The sequence below is a fragment of the Siniperca chuatsi genome, linkage group LG7 (assembly GCF_020085105.1).
Source record: "Siniperca chuatsi isolate FFG_IHB_CAS linkage group LG7, ASM2008510v1, whole genome shotgun sequence".
Lineage (NCBI taxonomy): Eukaryota > Metazoa > Chordata > Actinopteri > Centrarchiformes > Sinipercidae > Siniperca > Siniperca chuatsi.
The window spans coordinates 7,472,951-7,498,036 of record NC_058048.1 but is presented as its reverse complement, the minus strand read 5'-3'; the positions used below and the strand labels follow the sequence as shown (position 1 = coordinate 7,498,036).

At 40.0% G+C, this 25,086-nt stretch overlaps 1 protein-coding gene across 3 annotated transcripts in view; it reads right to left on the bottom strand.

Moving 5' to 3' along the window:
• Positions 1–5,261: 5,261 nt before the first annotated feature.
• Positions 5,262–25,086, bottom strand: part of pik3cb (phosphatidylinositol-4,5-bisphosphate 3-kinase, catalytic subunit beta) — a 58,018-nt gene continuing 38,193 nt past the window's right edge. For all 3 annotated transcript variants that reach the window (XM_044201277.1, XM_044201276.1, XM_044201278.1), the window contains 19 exons: positions 23,925–24,104; positions 22,673–22,840; positions 20,075–20,164; positions 18,849–19,103; positions 18,619–18,715; positions 18,357–18,487; positions 18,052–18,102; positions 16,896–17,084; positions 15,675–15,796; positions 15,205–15,348; positions 14,948–15,047; positions 14,232–14,428; positions 14,012–14,121; positions 13,742–13,820; positions 12,408–12,575; positions 12,120–12,243; positions 11,874–12,019; positions 9,062–9,194; positions 5,262–7,511 (listed from right to left, as the gene is read on the bottom strand). In XM_044201277.1, the coding sequence (XP_044057212.1) occupies positions 7,374–7,511; positions 9,062–9,194; positions 11,874–12,019; positions 12,120–12,243; positions 12,408–12,575; positions 13,742–13,820; positions 14,012–14,121; positions 14,232–14,428; positions 14,948–15,047; positions 15,205–15,348; positions 15,675–15,796; positions 16,896–17,084; positions 18,052–18,102; positions 18,357–18,487; positions 18,619–18,715; positions 18,849–19,103; positions 20,075–20,164; positions 22,673–22,840; positions 23,925–24,104 (2,622 nt within the window). In that variant the 3' untranslated portion in view covers positions 5,262–7,373. The remainder of the gene's footprint in view (positions 7,512–9,061; positions 9,195–11,873; positions 12,020–12,119; positions 12,244–12,407; positions 12,576–13,741; positions 13,821–14,011; positions 14,122–14,231; positions 14,429–14,947; positions 15,048–15,204; positions 15,349–15,674; positions 15,797–16,895; positions 17,085–18,051; positions 18,103–18,356; positions 18,488–18,618; positions 18,716–18,848; positions 19,104–20,074; positions 20,165–22,672; positions 22,841–23,924; positions 24,105–25,086) is intronic.

Below are 25,086 nucleotides of genomic sequence, written 5' to 3'. Positions count from 1 at the left end.
AATCGGCGAGCTAGGCTCTCGACCTCAATTCAGACTCCGCCCTTTAATTTTCCCAATTGGCTGGAAGCTACGGGTTTCCATGGAGAAAGTGACGGAATTGCAATAGCGGGAGCTCATTGGTCCAGAGCGCTGTCCGTCGTTTTATATAAACAAGTCATTCACTGCACGTGGAATCCCATGTTGTGTGGGTCCGCACCATTACTACGTCGGCGTACGCCTGTGGTGCGCCGGGTAGATGGAGTCTTGCACACCACTTAAAAGGCGTCTCAATCGGCGCATTCGACATTGTTGTTTGTTTTACAATTACATGGTTGCTGCCGCTGGCTGACAGATTACACTCCATTTAAACAGTTTTCCCGGCCCTCGCCGTTAGACGGTGCATCGGCGCACTGAAATGGAGCGGACCCTGTGTTTCGCGCAGCATGAGTCCGGGATTATGTATTGGGGTAGTAGTGACTATGCCGGGGCCAAAACAACGTATCGAGTGCTGAAGTTACATAAATGCAAAATGCTGAGGAGGAAACAACCAGAAAACGATGAACCACACTAAATATCAGACACAAATACGTTTAATTTGACTCAGCTCTGATGTAGGCCTACGTAGCGCGACATTTGTAGGATATTGTAAAATGTTATAACTCCAATTGAGTTAGGCGAGCAAGTTAATTCGCACATAGCAGCAAAATTACACTATACTATACTACACTACAACCTTAAAAACACACGTCGATATGAATTTTAAATACGTCTGTTGAGAAAAACACTTAGAGTGCATGGAGTGTGTCGAAGCGAAGGGGCAAAGTCTACACCTTCGGTGGTGTAGCCAGACATGTTTTTCCATAGTTGCACTGCAGTGATGCTGCACGCAGAGGGTTATTCGTTCTTTGAGAGAGGAAATGAAGTATTTCACATTTTGTCATAAATGTAAGGTTGTTCAAAAAACAGTCAGGACTGCTATAAAGTCATAAATAAGGCTACAGCTTCTGATATATAAGCAAAAAAACTACAAGCAAGGGTCGAATCTCTCCCTCTATCTTGCTTGCATCATCAGGTAGACCTATGACATTTGAGAGGGATGAGGGTTTACCATAGATCCTCATCTCACTGCAGACTGAGACCTTTGATGATGGATGGGAGTCTGCTATGTGCCAAGCTTGCTCATCGCAGTTTGTCATGAGTGGCTGAGACTGGAGAGCTCACATTATATTATTTTATTTTCACATGCTGGCATGGTAGCCACAACACCATTTCCTCCTCCATAGGATAGCTCAGTGCAGAAATCTCAGCCACAATCCCCCCCAGGTGGCACTCTAGTCAACAACACACCCTGCAGTCTTCCTCATGATGCTCAGTGTCCACTCACTCACTAGAACATGTGAGGACCAAGTCTCTCACATCCACCCTCTCTAAACTGGCTTGTATGATATCACGCTGAGAGCCTGATCCTGTATGAGGCTCTACTGTTGGCTTTCCCTTGCTTGGCACATTTCCCAGGATGTGTAGGTGGAGAGATTAAAGTCCTCAACACACACCACAGCTGTGTGTGGAATGAATCTGACTGACTGATTAAATTGACTGAATGATTCATGGATCACTCCCATCACCATCCTCTCTTTTAGCCACACACGCAGCTGTAGGGAGAACCTACAGGTGGGTGGAATTCCCTAAACCAAAGTGAGTCATGATGTGGGTGGTTTTATCTGTAAAGCCCAGGAGCTTTGACTGGCGGTCATAACTATCATCATCATGATTATCGAACCAGATATCACCACATATGTTACTGTGCATGTATTAAGCTGACTTTTTCTGATGTTTGACTGTTCTGCACCGTTGAAGGGAAGTCACTGGATAATATACTTGTATTTCCTTCTACTGAAGGGTCAGAGTGGGATTCAGATCAGCACCTATGAGCCCATAGGACTGACTTGGCTGAATACCTTAGCATTGATTGAGTGGCAAGTAAAAGTCAGCATTAAAAAATCATAAACTGATTAACAAAAGAAAAAAAGATAAATTCTTACCACCGACATGTTTAATGAAATGCATTTATATATATATTTTTTTTTAAGGTTGTGAACAACATTTTTTTGTGAAATAGCAAAAGATTTGCTTGTGAATTGTCAGAAAGTGTCATATTTGTGCACTTAGTGGTGGAAGAAGTATTCAGATCCTTTACTTAAGTAAAAAGTACCAGTGTGAAACAAAGTAAAAATACTCAAAGTAAATACAAATAAAAGTCCTTTATTCAAAACCCACAGAAGTAAAAATAGAGAAGTATTATCAGAAAAATGTACTTAAAGAATCAAAAGTAGTCCTTATGTAGAAGGATTACCCAGTAACTGATTTACTGTATAAGTATATATGACACGATTAGATTGTTAATACTAATGCATCAATGCAAGTAGCATTTTACTTTTCTTCTGAGAAAAGTTGAAGCTGAGAGGTTAAGAGGGGAAATCACTCTTTGGTGGAACTTATAACAACTCATAGACAGATGACAAGGGGCCAAACCAGACCCTGCTTTTTTGTAAGGGGACAGAAGCACTATTTAATCTTTAACAATGCACTGCATTATCATTTGTTTTTTTTTTATGTAAAAACTTATTCTGAAATGTAACTAGCAACTATGCATGTGACATAAATGTAGTAGGATAAATGTATATTTCCCTCTGAAATGTATGTAGCAGAGTAAGAAAATGGAAAAACTCCAGTAAAATACAAGTACCTCAAAATTGTACTTAAGTACAGCGCTAGAGTAAATGTACTCATTTACTTTCTACCACTGTGTGAATGTTATTTTCATCCACTCAAGCTTATATGCATTTGAATATTGAACCAAGGTTCACCCCATAGATGCTTGAACGCAGATCCTTCAGTTGTTAGTTCTTTACGACAAACAGGTGGCTGAAACTAACAATAGAAATCCAGTATTTCAAGGTCACTTACGTTCAGGGGCTGAACTTAAAGCAAGATTGCAATTTTAATGCATTTCCAGAATCCTTTGTAGTGTCCATTTCCTGGCCCTGGTATACATTAGGTATATTAGTGTCAAAAAGACTTGGCTTTAGGTGTAACTGTGCAGGTGTGATCCTGTTCATGTAAAAAGAACACTATTTAAAACGAGCATGTCATGTATGAAACCTCTGAAAGTAGGCCAGCATCACATATGTGTAGGCAAAGGTTAGAGGAGGGGGGGGGTGGAAAATAATGTCACGGATGCATCAGTGGAAGACACTGCGCACAGGTAGTTAAGCGCTCAGTCCTTGACCACCTGTGTGTGGGATGCAGCCATCATTTGTATTCACGAATGTCAAAGTCAGGAAACATCAGCCACCTGTTTCATACAATGATGTCAGGGGACAAAAGGACGAGTGTGGAGGGAGCATCAGGTAAGGAAATCACCAGTTTATGTCAACTACAGATACCAACAATGACATAAGAGGTTGCGCTGAGACATATTCAGATGGCGAGTATATTCACACATTTCCGTGTACTATGTTTGCTGTTTTTCTACACTGCCCTTGAATACATTTTATATTTTCATTTGATGTTTTATATCCCTTGTTTCCATGTACCACTGTATCTGCACTCCCTATGAACAACCCTTCTACCAGGATATTCAATTATGTAACTGCAGTAAACAACACACACACACACAGGAGACGATTCACACTGAGCAATGATTGTGGCTTCAGGTAATAGAGAACCAATGAATGATGATCGCTGAAGGTAGATACTTTGTTAACATTCCCCGCAGAGTGAAAAGAAATAACAGTTCCTGAGTCATGCTAACAGCAATAGAAAAGCACTTTTATGCACTTCAGATGAGAAACTCCTTTCACACAAAAGGAGATTCATGATGAGGAGGGTGACATTTGCAGAGCTCCCCTTAATATCCCTTAATTCTAGTGTCGAGATTGGAGGTCACCAGAGGTAATGCTGACACACATGCAAAGTGTGGGAACATACACACAGGCTTCAGTTGCCATAAACTAAGTCTACCAGAACAATTTGCACTTCTAAAATCAGTGCACGCTGTGTATAGGCAGGGAGAAGAAACCTTGTACCATATTCTAAAAGGGTACAGCTTTATATCAAGACACTGAGCAAAACAACAGGCCTGTTTCACGGAGGACATTTTGACATGTCACAGGGGGAAAAGCACGGGTGTGAATAATTAAACGAATGATGGCTGAATTCCATTTAGCTGCTTCAGTTTCAGGGTCCTGGTATTGTGCATGCTGGCTCACCATCACGCTGTTATGGCTTACTGGGAGAGTTGAATAGAACAGAGCCATCTTTAATGTTATTAGTAACACCTGTACAAGTCAAAATGTCTGCTGCACTTCAACATAACAAATGTCAAACTTGAAAAAGTTCCAAATGAGAGTGTCTCAGATAATAATGCAACAATTCATTTTCAGCGATGGAACGTAACTACAGTAAGTACATTCACTCAAGTACTTGTACGTTACTCGAGTATTTCCATTTTAATGTTACTTTACACTTCTACTCTACATTTAGTTAAATTGTACTTTTTACACATTACATTTTTTCACAGCTGTAGTTACTTTACAAATAAAGATTTTACATACAAATTTATGATGGGTTTATGAAACTGGGATGCATTGTTATAGATTAATCTACTTTAGAGTACATAAAATGGTTAAAATTAGTTCCAACTCGACCAACTACAGTAGTAAAATGATACTTACACAGTAATGCAACAGAATTAATAATATCTGATACTCTAATACTTTCTGCATTGACAAGTTTTATTTTTGATACTTCATGTACATTTTGTTAATAATACTGAAATAATTTTACAACATTTTCCATGCAGGACTCTTACTTATATTAGAGCAATCTTACATTTACTTTTACAAGATCGGACTCCACTACTAAAAGGAGCTGTCCATTTTGGGAACAATGCTGAGCCCTTACACTCAATTCAAGTCTCTATGCATCAAGTAGCAGAAAAAGCAGTTAAATGAAAACAACTTAACGTTTTTCTCAGTGGGTTTTCTGTAGGGGGAGAAGCCAAAAACCTGCCCTTAAATGCCTCCTTGCAGTGGGCCTGGTTGCTTGGAGAGTAATGGTGGTGTATTGACTGGATCTTTTTCAGCTGCTAGTGAGTGTCTAATATCTTCACATAAAGTCCTCAGTATGTTCTCACTTGTTTAATATTGTGCACCCCCTAACTGAGCCACTGAGGCGAACAGAGGCAGTATGACCTGAAATAACTGGAAAGACATTGAAGAGAAGGTCAGTATGTGCAGATACAGCACCATTTATTGATGTTCATTTTTGCATCTCAAGTTTACCTCCTGAGACTAAAAGCATAGTTACCTTGGGTCTAGATTTTGTCATTAGTGTAAGTTATCATTTTAGCCTATATGCAGGGAATATTAAATTTATAGCTCTAAGCTAATTTACACTTGACTCTGGACGTATGAAAAATAAAGCATATGTATTTATATGACTTTCTTCTATTTGGCAATGAAGCTACTTTCTTTTCTTATTTGCTCTTGCACATAAAGCAATGCAAAAATAGGTTTGAATATATTTCTGGTCAAGAATCAATAAGTATTCATCAAAGCTCTCAAAACAGAGAAACATAATCCATGGTGCTGCCCTTAGTGGGTGCAGTCACACAACCCACATCTAGAAGAAGGAAACAGCCTACAGGCATAAATGCATTGCAGTGGAAAATAACTTTAATAAAACTCCTATGAAAACAAAAAAACAGCAAAACAATAAAAGCCTGTACATTTGACAATATCCAGTGTCTGAGACTTTTGAAGGCCAGTGGTGCGAAATACAGCTGCATCACACATACACCAACAGAGAAAAACCATTATAGGCCTGGGCTTAAGGTTTAATATGATAGGATATGGTTCATATACTCGGATATTGCACGAAAATCAAAGACAGATGCAGATGCCGAGGAGCACCGTATGTCGCAACGAGGAAGTAGCTTTGTATCGCAGTGTAATGTCCCTACTGATAAACCCCGCCCACACAGGCCCCAAACTCCGCCCACACCTGCTCGTATAAAAACAAATACACTTAAAAAGAGCGCGGCACATATTTTCACATTCAATTCAGAAACAGATAATTAAAAACAGTATGAACAATGAAATTACGTAAAATTTGTTTTGGTCCTAACAGTTATTCCTCACTGAGTTTATTTATCATGGTTGCTAGCATGAATGGGATGGCGCTTTAAAAGGCTGACATCCTTTTAGACTTTAAGACAAGTTGACTAATGATAACTCATAGGTGATAACACTTTGTCCAATAATGCTCTTGATTTCAAATGTTTTGAAAGAAATGATGCACATTGTCATTTCAACATAAAGGACACTACAAAATAAAGTGTTTAGTTCATTAAAAGACTATTTGAAAATTCTCATATATGTCTTTCTGAAAACATTCCAGTGTTCAACAATGGTCCAAATGAACTGAGATTCAAATAGTGGAGCAAAAGGCTCAGGGCATCTTTTTCTCTAATCAATCCTTCTCTTTCATCATTTCCCTAACACAAGTTTTCTCTGTAGACTAGTAAAGTAGTCTGGCACATAAACATCTCATGATAATTTCTTAAATGGCAAAAGTAAAAGAAAACTCATAAAAAATACAATCTTCCCGCAGTTTTGAGGCATACTTTGAGGCATACTTTGAGGCAGCGGGAGCAAGACAGTTAAAATGCACTTCCTGTGGGCGTTGTGCACATTGTTTTAAGACATGGGGGTCAGACATTTTTGTCTTTTTCGATTCTGCCCCTCCCACACCCATCTGTTATCTCCGTTGTACTTAAAACAGTTCGGGGATGTGGTCAAACCGTGTGTCCCTTCAGAGTCCATACAAGGCGAGTTTAAAGTCCGTCTAACAAAATTCAACCACTCCAAAACATGATTTTTGTTATCAGCCCGCTCCGTAGGGACATTTCATCTTTAGTGTGGGCAGAGTGGGTGCTTCAGTTCCCTTCCTTTGGCTGTGTGCTCCATCAGCTGTTGTGCCTGTGCAAAACTTGCAACAACTTTACTCAGCATGATTCCACAGAAATCTCACAAGACCATGAATTTGGATTTTCAGGAGGCACCACGCCAGAGTGATGCAAGGCGAGGAGGGATACAGTAAGTAAGGGTGCAGGGTAACTCAGCTGTTTTGGAGAGCAGGTTTACTCAGTATGTACAGTATATGGGGGTGAACCTGCTCATGTTTGGGATATTCTGCTAGATTCCCTTCTTTAAATAAGGGTGGTTGTCACCCTGTCTCTTGGCACACCTTCCCCCTCCTGCACACTCGAACACTCCTTCACTGTGTCCTCTTGGCCCCTGACCCCTGGCCTTTGAGGGGTCTCAGCTGCACTAGGAGCGGTTGTCTTTGGCCACATTGTGGGCCATCCAGTTGACTTTGGTTGTCCAGCTTTCTCTCAGGGCCTCGTCAAACTTCTGGCGGAACTGCTTCAGCGCCTCCTCGTCTGTTTTACCCAGAGCCAGAGAGTCCTGAGCAGGGAGGGATTGTAGGAAAGGAGAAGGATTAGTCGTGAGGGCAGGAGGATGGTTGACGAAGTTGATGAAATGGACACAGAATGAGTTAATATTTGCAGCTAACTAATAATAAAATATTATTTAAAAAAATATACAAATATACAGTATCTCCCAAGCAACCTGTTGATATGTTGAGATCTATAGAAAACAGTTATGGAAACTGTTATAGATACATATCTGCTTTTCCATGCACTGCTGGGCATTTTTCGCTCTGGAACTGATTATGTCCACAGAATTTCTAGCCATAATTGTTGGTTGTATAAAAGACATCATATAACACCATATATATTTGAGAGGTGCATCAACTATGTCACTGCTTGGCGATGAACTACTGGATTGTTTAAAAAATACTCAAGTACTTACTCAAATAACCTACAGTATTAATTTAGTGACTATGTATATAATGTTCGACAGTTTAAAGATCCCATGTTTTAAGACATAAAAATATTCTACTTTGAATAATAATTTGTGTCTGATGTGTCCCCCCCCCCACAAAAAAAGTTAAATTACCCTGTTAGGAATTCTTGAAATTGCATCTACTCCTCCTCCCTCATTGAAAATTCCAGAATCTATGAATATGCATATACAGTATTGTTCATTTCAAAAGTTTAACTATTAGACACAAGATGTCCCCTACTTCACTGTAAAATCCTTTCTCAGTGTGTGTGCACTTGAGGTTTCAGGTTTCCACATCCACACTTGTGTAAGATGCATATCGGACCATGACTGGTTCCAAACTAGTCGTGATGTCACAAAATCATGCTGGTACGTCCACATCAACAGCCTTCTAGTGTCAATACATTCTGCACAGTGAAGCTCAAATGTCCAAGTGAAAAAACTACAAGCAAAGCACATTTTTGAGTGGAGGGGGACTTTAAAAAAAAAACATTTTGACACCAAAGTGTGACATGTATGTCAGCCATGTATGAATGCTTAGTGATGAACAAATCGATCGGTTAAAAATGGTGCCCTGGTGGCCTAGAGGTTTCAGACCAACCATGCAATTACAACGTGCCTGGTCCTTCCTCGCTTTCACCTCATTTACTGTCACTTTTCAAATGTTGGCTAACAAAATTAACAGAAAGAATGTCAAAAAGAAAAAAAAAAAAATGGAGGATACTAATCTAACCTACATTTTAGTGAATCTGGACTACGTTTTACTGAGAAATCTTTCCACTACTCCATCAGTTGACTTGGAGCAGCTTTGTTAATAAGTCTACCTGGTATGTCATCTCACATGAGGTTTAACAAACTGAGTTTTCTATCTTGTTTAAGTGCACTTCATTGCTATTAATAACCCCCACATCTTCTCTCTTTGCAGAATTGACAACTTGTGAAAAGGGATGAAGCTGAAGAGATGCACAAACTTCTCTGGTAAATTCTAACTGTTGCTGAGAAATCATCAGTTTTTACAAGGTGTAGTTTTTTACGTGAGACACTGAATATCTGTTTTCTTTCACACTACTTTCTATGTTTAAAAACTGCTGTGTGTGCGTGTGTAATACCTTTAAGTACTGGATGTCTTTGACTGAGGTGAGCTCAGGCAGTCCAGCAGTTAGCATGAGGGCAAACAATGTGATGAAGAGGTTCCCGTTCTTCCTCAAGATTAGATAGGCTTCCTCACAGTACTGACGGAAACTACATGACCAACATAGACACACATACACAGTTCATTATTTTTGACATATACAGTACAGTTTCAACAATTATTTTAATGATGATGGCTCTTGTGTAAGTGTTCTCTTTCAGTATCCCCTGTACGCACACAGTATGTCCTCAGTGCGAGATTAGCTTTTGTACTGAATTATGCTGTTTTGTATCTAACTAAAATGGAAGGAGTTTCTGTCCATTTGTCCTTAGATTTTCTTGACAACGGTTCATTCGATCGACTTCACACTTGGTGGGTGTATTGCTGGGGACCCGAGGGAGTGCAGTGCCACCTTCAGAAGCCAGTTCCATTTTAACCTCAGCACAGGTCCTGAGCATAGAGTGGAATTAACTTGAGTGCGAGCTCTTGCGATCTACGGGACATATTATTATTGCGTTACTACGGCCAGAAGTATTGAGACGGGACACCTATTAACAGTTACACCACTGATCGGCATGTTGGGTACAGCTTGCTCTCCGTCGCTTGCTACAGTACATTCAACAACAGATGAAGAAAGAGAGACCGGAGAGGCTGGAGATGTTACATTGTAGCAAACTCTTGTAAGTTTGCCATTTTGTTTAACTAAACTCAAATACTTCAAGCATCAGTGATGTAACTTTCGGAATGAACCCTTTGTTCCCGGAAATAGCCTGGTCGAATGGGCGCTGCACAAGTGTATACAACATGCTGTCCACCGGCAAAGAATTCAGATTTCCAAAGGAACGCCATCAACAGAAATTTTTCTTTACAGTCAGCAGAGACTGGTGGCTATTGACAGCTCACAGAAAGATCTGCTAAACCCATTTGATTACAGGCATGTAATGTTCCGTCATATTGTAACCGACTTAAAATAAAAATAAAAAATCTTAAAAGTAAATAAAAAAAATAAAAAAGTAAAAATCTTGATTCCCTGTATGCATACGATTATTGTAACCCACACCTAATGATTGCCATTGCTGTTATTTTCTTTCAAAGGTATCAGATAAAATAAGAAATCAGGAAGGGGGCAAACACTTTTGCACACCACTGTATGTGCAGATCTATGGCTGAGCTACATGAGGTTCAGAATAGGTGACAAACACTTTATGTTTTAGGCCAACCATCCAGTGACTGACTGCATACTGACTTTGTGTCAGCATAGGAGGTGGTTTCAAAATGCTCATTACACGCTGATGTTCAAGACCTGATCTTTTTCTACCAAACCTAAATGATCACAATGTGTATGCTTCTATAAACAGCAGTTGCTGTAGTGCAATTCTAAACAGTTTCAGAAGTTATTTCAGAAGTAATTTAAACCTCTAGTTTAGGATCAAAGCAATTTAAGAGGCGCTGAAAATCAAATTTAGACATTTGCTTTAATACCCAGGTATAAAAAGGAAATTTTTCAACACTTCCACTCTGGTAGCGTTTTCAATACACTGTAGGTCATCATACAGAGGGCATGTTTCCACCAGGGTATTTCAGCTTTCACAAAATTATTTGTGTATGTGTTCTCCATCTGATCTGGTACACAATGTTCTATTTCTTGAACCTTCACATACCACATTTGCTGATGCAGCAGTGCACCACAACTGTTCTTCTCTTTTTACAAAAACATTTTTGAGGACAGATCATTTTGTAAGTCATTGTCTCATGTCAGGCAGGATATATTTAAGATTGAGCCCCTGTAGGCTGCTCTTCACCAACAGCCAGCTGTGAAGCTGTGTTGGATAACTAGGCTGTTTAAATGTCACGTAGGCATACTGAGTATTATCAGTCAGTGCAATTAAAAATTTAATGACTTGGCCAACCCCTTCAGACCATTAGTGATGATATTTTATGGTCACAGACTTTATTCCAGTGTTAACAATGCAGCACTCTGCCATCTCAATCTCAGTGTGGCATGGCTGGGACAACGCTCACAAAACACTGGCTAACAGGCTACTGTGATGCTCAAAAACACAGGAGGGTAGCTGTTTCACAATGGATCTCTACTATAGGCCTGTTTATATTCAGCTGACAGAAAACACAGATGTTGATGGGGGGGCATTAAAGGGACAGTTTGCGCCAAAATCAAAAATATATAGTTTTCCTGTTACCTGTAGTGCTATTTATCCATTTATCTCCAGTTTTGGAGATATTGACCGTAGAGATGTCTGCATTTTTTGAATATAATGGGACTGTGTGGCACTCGGCTTGTGGTGCTCAAAGCACCCAAATTTTTAATTTTTTTAAAACTCAACAGCAACGTCTCTTTCCAGAAATCATGAACCGGTTGCTCAAGATAACCCACAGTTTTGCTGTGAGCAGTTTCATGTAGGAACTATTTTCTTTCTACCGATAGTTCCTATGGCCGATATCTCCAAAACTTGGCAACTAACACCAAAACAATCTAGATGGATAAATACAGGTAAGAGGAAAACTATGTATTTTTGATTTTTGGGGTGAACTGTCCCTTTAAATTATGTTGGCTGCCTCTTTTATAGTCCAAACAAAGACATCTAAATCCAACAATCCATCAGTCTGACCATTCTATGCAATACAAATATGAGTGACAGGCCTGTTAATAGCAACACAATCAACTGTGTGAAATTATTCTAACATTTCTAACAGCCCAATTGAACTCTATGACGAAAGGTGGCAGTTTTGTGGCAGGCTAAAGATAAAAGGTTAAACTAAGTGGAACAAACCTGCCAAATTTTTCTGTGTATCCCGTCTTGCCCTGCTGTATGACGTGGATGAAGTCGTGTGTGAGGATAAATGGTACACGCTCCCTCTTGATGCCAAATTTGGACTTGAAGTTGCCCAGGATGTGGCCGAAGTCTATGTGGAAGAGCTGACAAACAAGAAGGCCAATCAGTAAGCACTGTGGAGGCAGGAAAAACAAAAACAAATGGAGTCTGGATCATTTCTACAGATACAACAAACTTTCCAACCTGTCCAGTGCTGCGGACCATGATGTTGTCACTGTGGCGGTCTCCGATGCCCAGGACGTAGGTGGCTACACAGTAGCCTGCACATGACAGAGTGAACTCCTCAATGGCCCGATCAAGAGCATCGCTGTCAATAGAAAATATACACAGGATACATGTAAGCAGATTTTGTTTCTGGATTCTCTTCTAAGCAACTCACAGTGGTCACTGCCACCTGTAACACATCCTGTATTGCAGATTCTCAAAATACAGTTACATAAAGGTTAATTTCATCACCAGGCAGCAGCTTACCCAGAGTTTCTTTCTTTGAGCCAGTTGAGCAAAGCGTCCTTGTTGAAGGCGGCAGCTGCTGCCACGTTGCTGCTGGTCAGCTGGATGTTGGCAATCGTGTCTGCTGATGAGACTACCTCGATCAGCCCTGCCCGGTCACCTGTTGCTAGGCAACCATATGGTACGATTCTGCAAGATATGTAGAGAAAGAGAAGCAAAGAGCTTAATGATATCAATTACATTTTCCAAAGGAAAATAGTAAGCCTGGAAAACACCAATCAAAACTACTTGTTTATGACAAATGCCCAATTTCTGATTTTGTTTACACTTGAAACACTCATTGCATATACGTACTGTAATAAATATTGGATATGAAAGTTCATTCATATAGCACTCCCCTGGGTGCAATTCACTCTGTCAGACAGTAATACAATATCATGCTGTTTACTCTGAGCTGAGACAGGACAGATGGGAACATACAGTGAAGAACGTATGGTAATTATGTGATGGCATGCACACCAGCAAGATGATGATACATATTCTTCTTCATTCCCTTTAATTTTTTTCTTTCTTTCCACTAGATGGCAGTAGGTCTTCATTTTGTAGGATGTAGAATTATGTGACCTGGGCAATTCTTCCCCAGAATACTTCCTTTTCTGTAATAATTTACTGACATAGTGGCCCCAAGTCTTATACATCAGACAGCCATGACCCAATGCTCAAAGCAGACTAAATTTTTAGATTTAATTTGCAGTTTGACAGAGGTTTAATGGAGACCAAATGCCTTCAAGGCATTTCTTACTCAACTCAATGGGTGTTGAGTTTAAATAAATGAGAAAAACGACTACAGACAGCCAACAAGTAAAGATATGTGGGGTAAAACACATCAGCAAGAAATCACAGAACAAACTCACATCCACCACATCATAGTGGTTTCATTACATTGTCCCTCCCTTCATTCACAAAGTCCCATCACTGTGTTCGAACTCTGAACCCATGTCCCTGTAACCTGAAACACCGTCCTCAAACTCAACTGTCAAAACAACCCCCTCCACTGCTGACCTCCAGATGTGTCAGTGCATGATGCAGGGAGAAAAAGGGCTTGTAAAAGTGCGAAGGTGTGGATTTGATTAGGATGTAATGCATATATTGTATGTCTGTGAGTGTGTGTATGTCTAGGGTGTAAAGGGGCTGGAGGTCAAACTAGACAGGGGGTAATTTAGTGTCTCCCCTCCTCTGCTGCACCCCACCAGAGCTTCCCCTTCCCTACAAAGAGCAGGAACAAACAAGCTCGACAAAGTCTGTCCGTTTAACACACACACACACACACACACACACACACACACAAAACTCACCTGAGGTCCAGATTAGCCTCCTTCCATAGCAGATCCATTAACCTTAAAATCTGGAGGGTTAACATGTCTTGCCTTAGGTCTAAGAAAAGAGAGTAAGTGGGGAAGAAAAGAGAAAAGTTTTCTTAATTTCAAAAGAAAATATTGTGCTTTTAAAAGCAAAAGTAGAGTTTACTTGAAAGATGGAAAGTGATTCAATCCATCATTATCATCATGACCTTGCAGTATCTCTACCCCTCTTCCTCCCACCCTTATTTCTTTGATCCCTCCTACCATCTCCATTCTTGAAGATAATTCCCAGGGTGTCTCCCCCCAGCAGCTTGTTGTTGTAAACAATCCAGAGTGGCTTCATCTTGGAGTCCATGTACCGACACTTCTCCACACTGATGGGACAATGACAGGGAGACGGGGAATGATGCATTGTGAAATAGAGGAGAAAAAGTTCAACCTGATCTGAAACTGAAGACCTATGATCAAAATAGTGTTGTCTTACTTGATACCAGACAGAAGGACATTGGGGTTCAGAGGGGAATGCAGGTCTGATAGAGTCTCTGAGTAGCCGCTCTGCCTCAGACAAGTCATCATGGCCTCCTTGGTCAACATTGCCTCCTTGGTCTTACTCCGAGCATTCTTGATGGTTCCCAGCTTAATTAGTTCATTCACTGACTTAAGCTTACTCAGGGCTTCCACCTGGTACAGTCAAAAGACGGAACATGTTACAGCTGCAAATGTTGGAACAATATTTAAATTTGTTTGACTGAAACCAGCCAAAAAACCCTTTGCATGATTCATCGCTGTTAGAGACAACTGAGCTCATTCTCCTTAAACAGACTATGTCAGCACTCTGATCCCAAGCCAGTATGCATGCTCTTCCAAACAGGAAAGTGGCAAGATAAATGACTGTGCTGATGAGGAAGTAGGAGGAAGCTTCCACAGGAGTGATTGTCAGAATCAACACTGTAGAGGGCAGGGGAGGGTGACGCTGTTGTTGCTTTGATGAGCTAAAAATACCATAAATCTAGTTCTGCCGGGGTTGACAACAGACTACAGCTATTCTAGTTCTTGAGATAGGACTAGCAGAGTAAGTAGAGTAAGCAAAAATGAAATAGAAACAAACTGTGTGTGCATGAGACAAGAAATAAAAGAGATTGATTGATTGATTGATTGATTGATTGAGTGTGTGTGTGTGTGTGTGTGTGTGTGTCCTACCTGTTTCTTTAGAACCTCAATATGAGGGATGCTGCCTCTACAGTAGGCTTCCAGGATGAGGGCAAACTGGACTGAAACAGCTGGCATGTGGATCTCTGACCTGTAGAGGGCAGCAGAACAGCCACAGTCAGAAGTGAAACCTCTCAAGACTCAACTGTTGTTCTTTTTCACAAACATACAATCTCCTTCCCTGTCTTTCTAATGTGCAACTGTGTATGTACACACATGTACACACAGGCACACAAGTCCGTACACACCGTAGGTGCCAGAAGAGGAAGTGTCCTATCTTGCGGTTCCCCTGGGCACGCTCCAGCAGGAAGTGGGTGAGGGCGCAGTCATAGTAAGGCTCATAACGCAACACCTGCACCAACTGTAGCAAATACTGCGACAGCTCCTCATTACTGGTGAGGGGGGAGAGGAGAAAGGAACAGAGAGAGAAGCATGAGAGGAGGTTTTCTGAAAGGACGTTTTCTAGCTTTTACCTTTCGTTCATTTTTAAACTTTTTGTTGGATTTTAAATGATTATGAGCCTGTGTCTCTCTTTAGGAAAACAGACAACACACAGCACTATCAAGTTACAGTATTTCATGCATATAGTCATTTATAATAAAACAGCCGGGAGCAGGGGACATGTAACATGATGATATGAATGTAGACGCTTGAATATGAGACAAAGAAAAATGCCACTGTATTATATAAAAATGTATGTGGGTGGATACATGTTTACCTCATATTACGCAGACAGCCCACAGCATATTCTCTGACATATTGATCAGGGTAGTTGAAGTCCAGAAGCTCCAGAGCATCTCTGGGACACAGCTTGGGCCAGATCTGAAGCAGTGCCTGGAGCTGAGACACACACACACACAGATACTCAGAAACTGATACACAGACACTTACTCATTACATAGATATAATGAGTGAATAAAATGTTTATTATAAATTAAATTATTATGTTTGATTAGCCTTGAGATCACCCACATGGCTGCACAATTAATCTTCAATTTAAACCTATTCAATCTAACCACTGAGTAGACTGCAGAGGGACCAAAATATTTAAAGCCCAATTGCACGTTGTGGTTCAAAAATGGACTAGGGTCACTTACACTTTTCTGGACTGGAAAACAAAAATTGATTGAGTATTTGGGGGAAAAAATGGTTACAACAGTATTCTCCCCTGTCATGCAACACTGTGGGGACATCGACAAAACGGAAGTTTTAATCATTTAATCATCGTTTTAATCTAAAACTCTTATAACAATAATAATAATAATAATAATAATACATTTAAATAATACATTTGTTATATAATTATACTGTCTTTATCCATGTTAAAATAGCCATTATTGAAGGAAAGAAGAAACATCAATATAAAAGATGACTCCAAACTTTTGAGTGAGTGTGTGTGTATATATATATATATTTTTTTTTAAATTCTACAGCTGATTATAAAATCTGATAGTGAGGGTAATAAAATGATTCAGTTCGCAAAGATGGCTGTATAACAATCATGTTAATATTGAACAAAATAATAGTCTAATTTTTGCCGAAAGTGCAGCCCCAACCAATACAAAATACAATTTTTAGAGACATTTTACATTTGAAAACATGTAAATAGTTACACAGCATGACTGAAAGTATTTAGTATTTATATAAAGTATAATAGTTTCAAAAATACTTGTCTTAAATTAATATAATTTAAAAGCAAATTACCTACTTAAAGAACTGCATGGAGGGGAGTGACTTAACTATAAAACTCATAAGCACTGTCCTCACATCCAAAGTACACAGTTGTGAACCAAATTAGTTTCTTTTGTTTTTGGCTTGTTGCAATGTTAAAAACTACTTTTTATTTATCTATTTATTTATGGTGTCAACAAATTGTACATTGAAAAGAACTGACTTTTTCCTTTTAAAATGCACAAAGTGGATACGCTCGCTGGCTAACCTGGGCCATGTCCTCATGTTTGCTCCACTTGACGGAGAGTAGCAGCTTGGGCAGAGACTGAGGGAAATTATCACAACAGTCGTAGCGTAGTGTCCAGATTAAATCCTTCTCGTTTTCACACAGCTGGGAGAGTGGGTCACGCTCCATTATCTCCTTCAGCTCTATGTGGAACTTCTTAACCCCACGACTCTGAGAGAAATGAAGAGGAAGGAAGAATGGTCGGTTGGGTTGTGGAATTGGGGAAAGAGAATATGAAGAAGATGTAGAGGAGAGAAAGGGTGAGAGGAGGAAGGAAAATTAGAAGAGGAGCCAGGACGTGAAAGGAAATGAGAGGATGACAATGAGTAGCAGCAGTGACTGTAAAGAACCACAAGATGGCAGGAGTGTATCAAAGTATCCAGAAATTTCTCATCAACTGCATGAAATGAAATTCATCACAATCCACAAATCATGGACTATGACTGAATTGCCTGTTTAAAACAAGTTGTATGCTGTCTGATTCAAAAGGGACACACATGCTTTAAACAGCGAATTATTTAAATGCAAACTTCATAATGATATGCTAAAATAAAACCAATGGCAGGTCAAACTTTAAATTACAGAAGAATAATATTAGAGGAACTGTGTTGATCTGTAAACTGACGCACAAATTGACATACACTTAAGAATAAACACTGAATTGCAGTCTGCGTTAATCCATAGTTTCTCACACACACCTCACATTAAAAAGGGGTGTGTTCAGGCATGCCCTCTACATAACACAGGATTATGTAACTGGCTGTAACATGCCCAGGAGTGGGTTTTTAGTTGAGGGGTGGTGAGACAGAAAAACATGCAAGTAATCTGATTAGAGTCTCTAGTTTTGAAGGGGATTGAAGTATTTTTGCTGCTACACTCTGCCAGAGTGATAACAATGGGTTTCCAAGGAAACTAGCAGTGCGTGCCTGTTTGAGAGGTTATTCTTGTGGTGTGTGTCTGTTAAGAGTGTGTGTGAGGGAGAGAGATAGTGAGAAATTATGTAGCATGTGTATTTGTTACAGGCCAACTTGAAACAAATGTCACTTTATTTTCACCTGGTCTGCCCTTCTATGTATTCTGGATGCATTCAAATATTTAGCCATGTTCATACAATTTGTCCTGCTGTACATCAACTCACCGTGGGTACGCAATCACTTGCTCTGGCAATCTCTGCAGCTTTTTCCAGTATCTGCAAAAAAGTAAGCGAGCACCGTATGAGTGAAAACACACACTGATACAGCGCATTAGGCAGGCCGAGCATGTCCTGATCCTGTCATCAGCCACCACTTCATCATAATCACTAGGTACCATTATGAAGAGCACTAAGCCACTGCGATGATAAATACAACTGTAGTCAATTCTTTAAAAAAGGCCACAGAGTCTAAGTTCAGACATAGTCTTTCTATAATTGGGACTGAGTATAATGACTGACAGCTGTCTGACCTTGTCGAAGGGAGGGAAGATGATGGGGTGTGACGAGTACTCTGGGAAGTGGATGTGCAGTGCTGTAGCGTTCTCAGTGTACGGGTTTGTCTGAATGGTTCCTATTGGGTTCAGCATCTCTTCAAGTTCATCTGGGGAAGACACACACAGATACACGTGAAATGACATGCATTTATTGCATGGTGGCAATCATCTCATTTAACCCTAGTTTAATTGTATTAGTAGATATAAAGTAAGCATGAGTGTGTTTGTGTGTGTATACCAGGAAAGGAAGACCAGCAGTGCAGGATGATGTCTCCAGTCTTCAGCTGGCCTTTATAGTCAAACACCATGGTGTTGACCCAAGCAATGGGGTAGTGCTGGACCACACAGAGGAAAAAAAAATAGTGCAATTAACTATTAGTCATGGATACTTTTATTATTTTTTAGGCCTTTATTTTACCCACTGCAAACTATAAACAGTGTATGTTCATGTAAAATCCTGTTTCTTACCACTTTCCCTGCTTTGCGGATGGTCTGGTACTTGTTTATATGAGCATTTTTGGTGGACTTCTGCTTCTTGACCTTATCCATGACAGCATAGATAGCAAAGCAGAGGCGGGTCATGCGTGGCAGGTCACAGACGGAGAGGTCAAACTCCAGCGTGCTGTCTTTCCAGGTGTGGTCTGAGCGTCCGCTGCTCTCGCTGCTCACCGCCGGCTTGCACAGCAGCTCTGTGCCGTGGAAGAGCCCCGCCCTCACCTGGACCTGGGTGGGAGGGAGGGATTGGCATGTAGAGAGGCAGAGGGGTTTCATTTGATATTTATTTACAAGCCAGCTTGCTTCAAACTTTTCCAACCAGAAACCTTTAATAAGAAATAAGTTTGGGTCCATAATTAAAGGATAAGTCTGATGTTCTTTTATATTTTTCATATTTCTACCAAATCCAATGAAAATACCAAAACCAACAGTGCATTAGTCCGTCTCTCCACATAGTCTGACACCTGTTGCCTGTCTGTGGATCTCAACCCTAAACATATTTATTCCTTCTGAAGATGTAAATCTTAAAAATAGGTCACAAATATTCAGTTTTAAAAAGCTGGGCACTGTAGTTTTTAGCAACATTACAAATTTTTTTTTGGGGGGGACTATTAATCCACATTTGGTGCTCTAGTGAGTATTCTGGCAGCAGAATGGTATTTGCGGGAATAACACAAAATACACTAGTGTGTGTGTTCATGGTAATGAAGGAACATATTAGACAGTGTGGTTCATTGATGTGTTTAATAGTTTTTGGACAACAATGGAGCTCTATGGCACAGAGGAATAAGATATATCAGATTTATGCAACACAGACAATACTTGTTAGTAGGATCTATTCATGGTTGAGTTTGGTGTTTTCATGGCATTTCATTAACAATACGATAAAAATTGAGTATCACCAAACTTATCCTTTCTCCCCAACTTGCTTTGTGGCTCAGCCTCATGAAAACAAAAAGCATCACAACATGCATATTAACAAGTATTTCACAGTAGCTTCACACTCAAGCCAAAGCTCAACCTTTCATGACATCTTTACATTACCTAACTGATTGACAATGTCCGTGTGTTTTACTACCGTAAATGTGAAACTGTGCTGGAGACATGGCACAACTGTACAAAAGGTTCTGTGTGCGCAATGACATAAACAGGAACATACATTACTGATATTTATGGATGTGGACAAAGCAAGAGTTTACCTTGGCAGTCTCTTCCGCGTTCACCTTGCTGCCTTTCACTAGAACTATCTTAAACGGGATAGACACGTCCCACACACACGTCTGTACTTGCTGCGGAGGGAAAATGAGAGGAGAAAGAGACTTGCAATGAGTGAGCAGTATTAGCATAATGTACAGTAAATGTATGTACTCCCACAGGCTGCTTCTTCACACCCACCAGTTCCCTGTGCACACACACACACAAAAACACAAACAATGTGGGAGGTCAGACAGGTCATTCTGATGTCCAGCCAAGTGGATTTGCAAGGGTCAGCAGTCTGCAGGAAAAACAGCATCACATGACACCTAGAGTCTAACAAAGAAACAAGAGCACCATGAACTGTATCATCACGTCCTTCTGTTCTCTGGCTTTGTTTTGACCAATTATCAGTCAGGGTTCCTACCGCACAACAGCAGAGCATCCAAACAACAGGTTCCTCTCTTGAAAAATAAATCTCACTTCCTGTCATAGACAACCACACTTCTATGGTAAGCTTATTAGAGTCTGACGAGAATCTCCGTCTGCTTCTGTCTCCTTCAGTCTCCCTCCATTGCATTGCGCTGCTATAAAATGTATTTATATACCATTTAACAGTTACAGTGATTAACAAAATAAATACAGCATTAGAAATACATAATGAGATTAAATTAGGATAGCCAAAACAGCTAATAATCAAGAAATCACAGAAAAGAAATGGGTGATTTAACAAAAAGAAACAGCCTTTGTGGCCCTGGTCTTCTCAAGCAATGCATACTGTGGTCTGGGAATCCTAACAGCAGAGGCTTTCATCTTTGTGTCTAAACATAGATCTTGGAAGAAACCCATCAGAGAGTCTCAGAAACAGAGGGCAATAGAAAGTTGGAAATATACCATAGAGCAAGGCCCATCCTAGCTTTTAAAGTGATCAGTTATCAATGTTCTAATCAATTCTAAGATCAATAGGTAACCACTAAAGGGATTCCAGATTTGTTGAAACATGTCCTGTTTCTTATACCTTGGGCAGGTGAATTTTGAGCGAGCTGTAAACAGAAGAGACATTCACCAGAAGAGGCAGAACCTTACAGTGGTCTAGTCAGGAGGCGATGAAGGCTTGAATACGTTTCTTAGTGTGATGTGGAGAGAAAAAGGTGTAGTCTGAAATATTTCTGTGCTGATGAAAACAAGATGGTTACAGAAACAGAAAGTAGACCAAGTTTACAGCTGAAATAATTAGTCAATTAATTGATTAATCAAAAGAAAATAATTGGCAACAATTTTGATAAGCGATTAATGTTTTAAGTTCTCAGTACTAAAAATTCAATGAATCCATCTTCTTAAATGTGAATATTCGCTGACTTTCTTAGTCTTCTAGGACAGTAAAATGAATATTTTTGGGTTTTGGAATATTGGTCCGACAAAACAAGACACTTTAAGGTGTGACCTTGGACTCTGGGAAATTGTTATGTATATTTTTGACTAAAGAACTCATTGATTAAATCGAGAAAATAATCAGCAGATTAAATTGGTAATGAAAATAATTATTAGTTTCAGCCCTAACCACCTATCTGGACATTATTTCCATTTAGCCAGGGCTTCATTGGGTAATTTATCATAAATCATGGTACATAATAATTGTGACACTTTGTAATTCCTTGAGTCATATTGTCCAGTAAGTATATATGTACTGGAAGTGAGGTGAAATTGGTGTCTGTTTTTACTGTAAACCAATAAAAATGTTTAATTATAAATTGGGAACAGTAAGATAAAGTTATAAAATAACTGTTCTAACGCTGTTATGATTATATGTGATAAATATAATGTACTAATATGATGATTACATCTGTAATATTTACAGACTTTCCAAACCACACATCACTGGGCATCTACAGTCAGCATGGCATCAGGCAATTAAAACACCAGGACACTCACTAACAAAGGCCAATTAAATTTAACCTGACATTTAAAATGTGGATGCACACATGGAGGAGTGATATCACTGTGCACCTGGCAGCAGCATCGAGGAGCTAGCAATTTTTTCTGACAACGTGGCAAATGCTGTCAGGGCAGTACAGGCTTAATCTGACGCACTCAGAACACTGCCTCATAAAAGACAGGTGGCAGCTGCCAAGTACATGTTTACTTCGTAAACCTCCACACCTGCCTCGTTCAGTGCAGGTGAATCAATCAAATTGTGGAGCTTTCACTATTTTGGTGAAGCAAGAACACTACTGGGTAAACAGTGGCCGATATTAAGCGGTTGTTATCTAGAGTACATGAGAACATTTTCATATGTGCATCACACCCTCAGTTTTAGTCCTGGCAACACCACATAATTACCAATCAAATTTGCACACATAAGTTACACACACCAGTGACTGACAATGAATTCAGCCACATTAATAATAGTATATGAAAAGAATTCCAACAAGCAGAAAAGACAAAATTTGTTTGCACTGAAGACTCAAAACAATCAGTTGACCAGCATATTGTGCTGTTTGTAAAGTACTGTTTCTCTGAAAACAACAGCAGATGTTAAATAGACAAATCCACCACAACACAGAGGTGAGAAGTATTCACACAGCACACGTTACTGAACTGACCGTGGGAACCCTTCTCTTGGGAGGTAGTGGTAAAGGTGGGTTGGAGGACTTGCGGCAAACCACTGCTCCGATGGCAGAGATTTCCTTGTCAAACATGTCCTTGACGGTGCTGGTGTGGACCAGGGTGAGGTGTGGAGACTCCTTGGCTTGCATGCATGTGCGGATGTACTGCAAAGAAGAGAGGACAGGAAACCTTTTTAGCTATCTGCACACACAAAAAACTCTAGATCCCGTTTTTAATAGTGTGCTATATGTTAAAGTTCAACTTGCATTTTGTTCACTTAAATCAGGACACTGCAATGTGGGGCACAAACATTAACAGTCAAGTGTGCAAAAGCACTGCTGTATTAGAAATGAAAGTGGAACTGCTTTTCATAAAGAATCAGCAAGTACTTTTAGGACAGAGAGATAAACAAGCCATAACAAGTGAAATTGATGCTCAACTCGTCAACAGACGAACAAATTAATGGTGCACACAGACAAGAACCCATCCAATGTCAAATACCTTGGTATTATAATTGATTTAAATCTTATGTAAAAGAAACAAAAAACAAACAAGACATGTAACCAAGCAAATTAAGCCTGCTGAACTTCACATACATACATACATACAGATTTACCTGCTGAAGCTGCAAAACCTATACAACCCTATACCCTATACTTGCCATGAGACAAGACATTGTCCCACAAAGAAAAGGCAGAATTGGTGAACCAAACAGTGAGATAAGAGAGTGAAAACAAAAACAACACAACACTCAGAGATAGTAATAAGAAAGTAAGGGCCAGCATCTGGCATGAGCTGACTGAGGGACGTTTTTTGTTTCTTTTCTGAAACAGTTAAAAACAAGTTACACATAAACATGCACACTGTAAACACACAATCCACCACTGGCACCGCTACCAAAAATATTACTGTTGTGCCATCAGCTGCGTGGTTCAAGCCTATTAATTTTAGTTTATACCTAAACGTTCCCCAGTCAGATCTGACAACATCTCTTCTTGGAATCATAAAAACAGGCTTTGGGCTGTTACTGTCACACTAATGTAACACTATATGATTTTCTCAGACATAGAACAATTGTGCTAACCATGCTGTAGATATTTAGAATACAACAATAAAAAAAGCTCATCGCTATTTATGAGGACTATCTCTGGACATGATACTGACACAAGAGGTGACACATTTAAGTCATGGATTTATGTCCATCAGTCACTGACAGACTCCTGACCGAGTTACGGTGTAGCCACTGACCTTGTACTGAATCAGGGGGTGGTCTCCACAGAGGAACTCCAGACAATGGCTGACCCTCAGAACGTACTGACCCCTCCATGCCTCCTCCTCAGGCCCGTGGGTGGTCAGCCACTTCCTCACGGCCAGCTCCATCAGCTCCGCAGGAGTGCAGGACGATGGCACCTTCAGACTGGCTGAGTCCTGCAAGACAAGACAGGAAAGCAGAGACAGAGAGATTGATTCAACTGTTTACTAGTGCTCGAAGGTCAAACTGTAACCCTTGAGAAATAATAGCCAGGCAGATGTTGCTGTTCCTAAAAAATATTTTTTGTGTGTACTTCTTTGGTCAAAACTGAACTAAAAGATGTCAAAACAAAAGGAAAGAAACATGAGAATGCACAAACTCTTGATGACCTGCTGAAGGCCTTGCTGCAGGTTCATATCAGACAGTGAAGAGGGATGTTAAGATAGCGAAACATGATCTCCACTACTTCTTACATACAGACATTCACAGTTGTTTACACAAAGATGTGTAGATGTGATAAATAGAGAAAAGGAAAGAGTAAGAGATTGATGGACATGAACAAAGGGCTTAGCGTGCAATCAAATACAGAGAGGCTGCTCACACTCTAAAGCCTCTCTGAATTTTCATGTGTGCAAGCAACACACACACACACAGTCACTGAGTTCATGTACAAATGATCACTTGGACATGTGTGTGTTCGTAGCTGAATGAACTCATGCAGCAACAGACTGTGCACTAAATGCGTAAACATGCATGTGAGACCTCCACACATTGCCACAGCCAGTCTAATATGTTCTGAGTGCCACACTGAGGCTAACTGCTTCATCCTATTTATAGCACAGCATTGATCTGATACCTGAGATGGAATTATAATTTCCTGGAGTTTAATAAAAATGCCATCCATTAATAATTAACAACAAAAAATGGCCATGGCTTATGGTGGAACTACAAAGCCAACAGCACTGAGCCATCCTGAAAGTATTTTAGCATTTTAGAACATTTCTTTCAATTGTTTGAACATTATTTAAGAGTTGAGGTTAGATAAGATTTTGATGTTAATGCAGTGAGGGCCTAAGAGAACAAGACCAACGTTAACCACTTAATACCCTGTAATCCTAATGATATCACTAAAAGCAAGGTTCACACCGATGCTTGGAC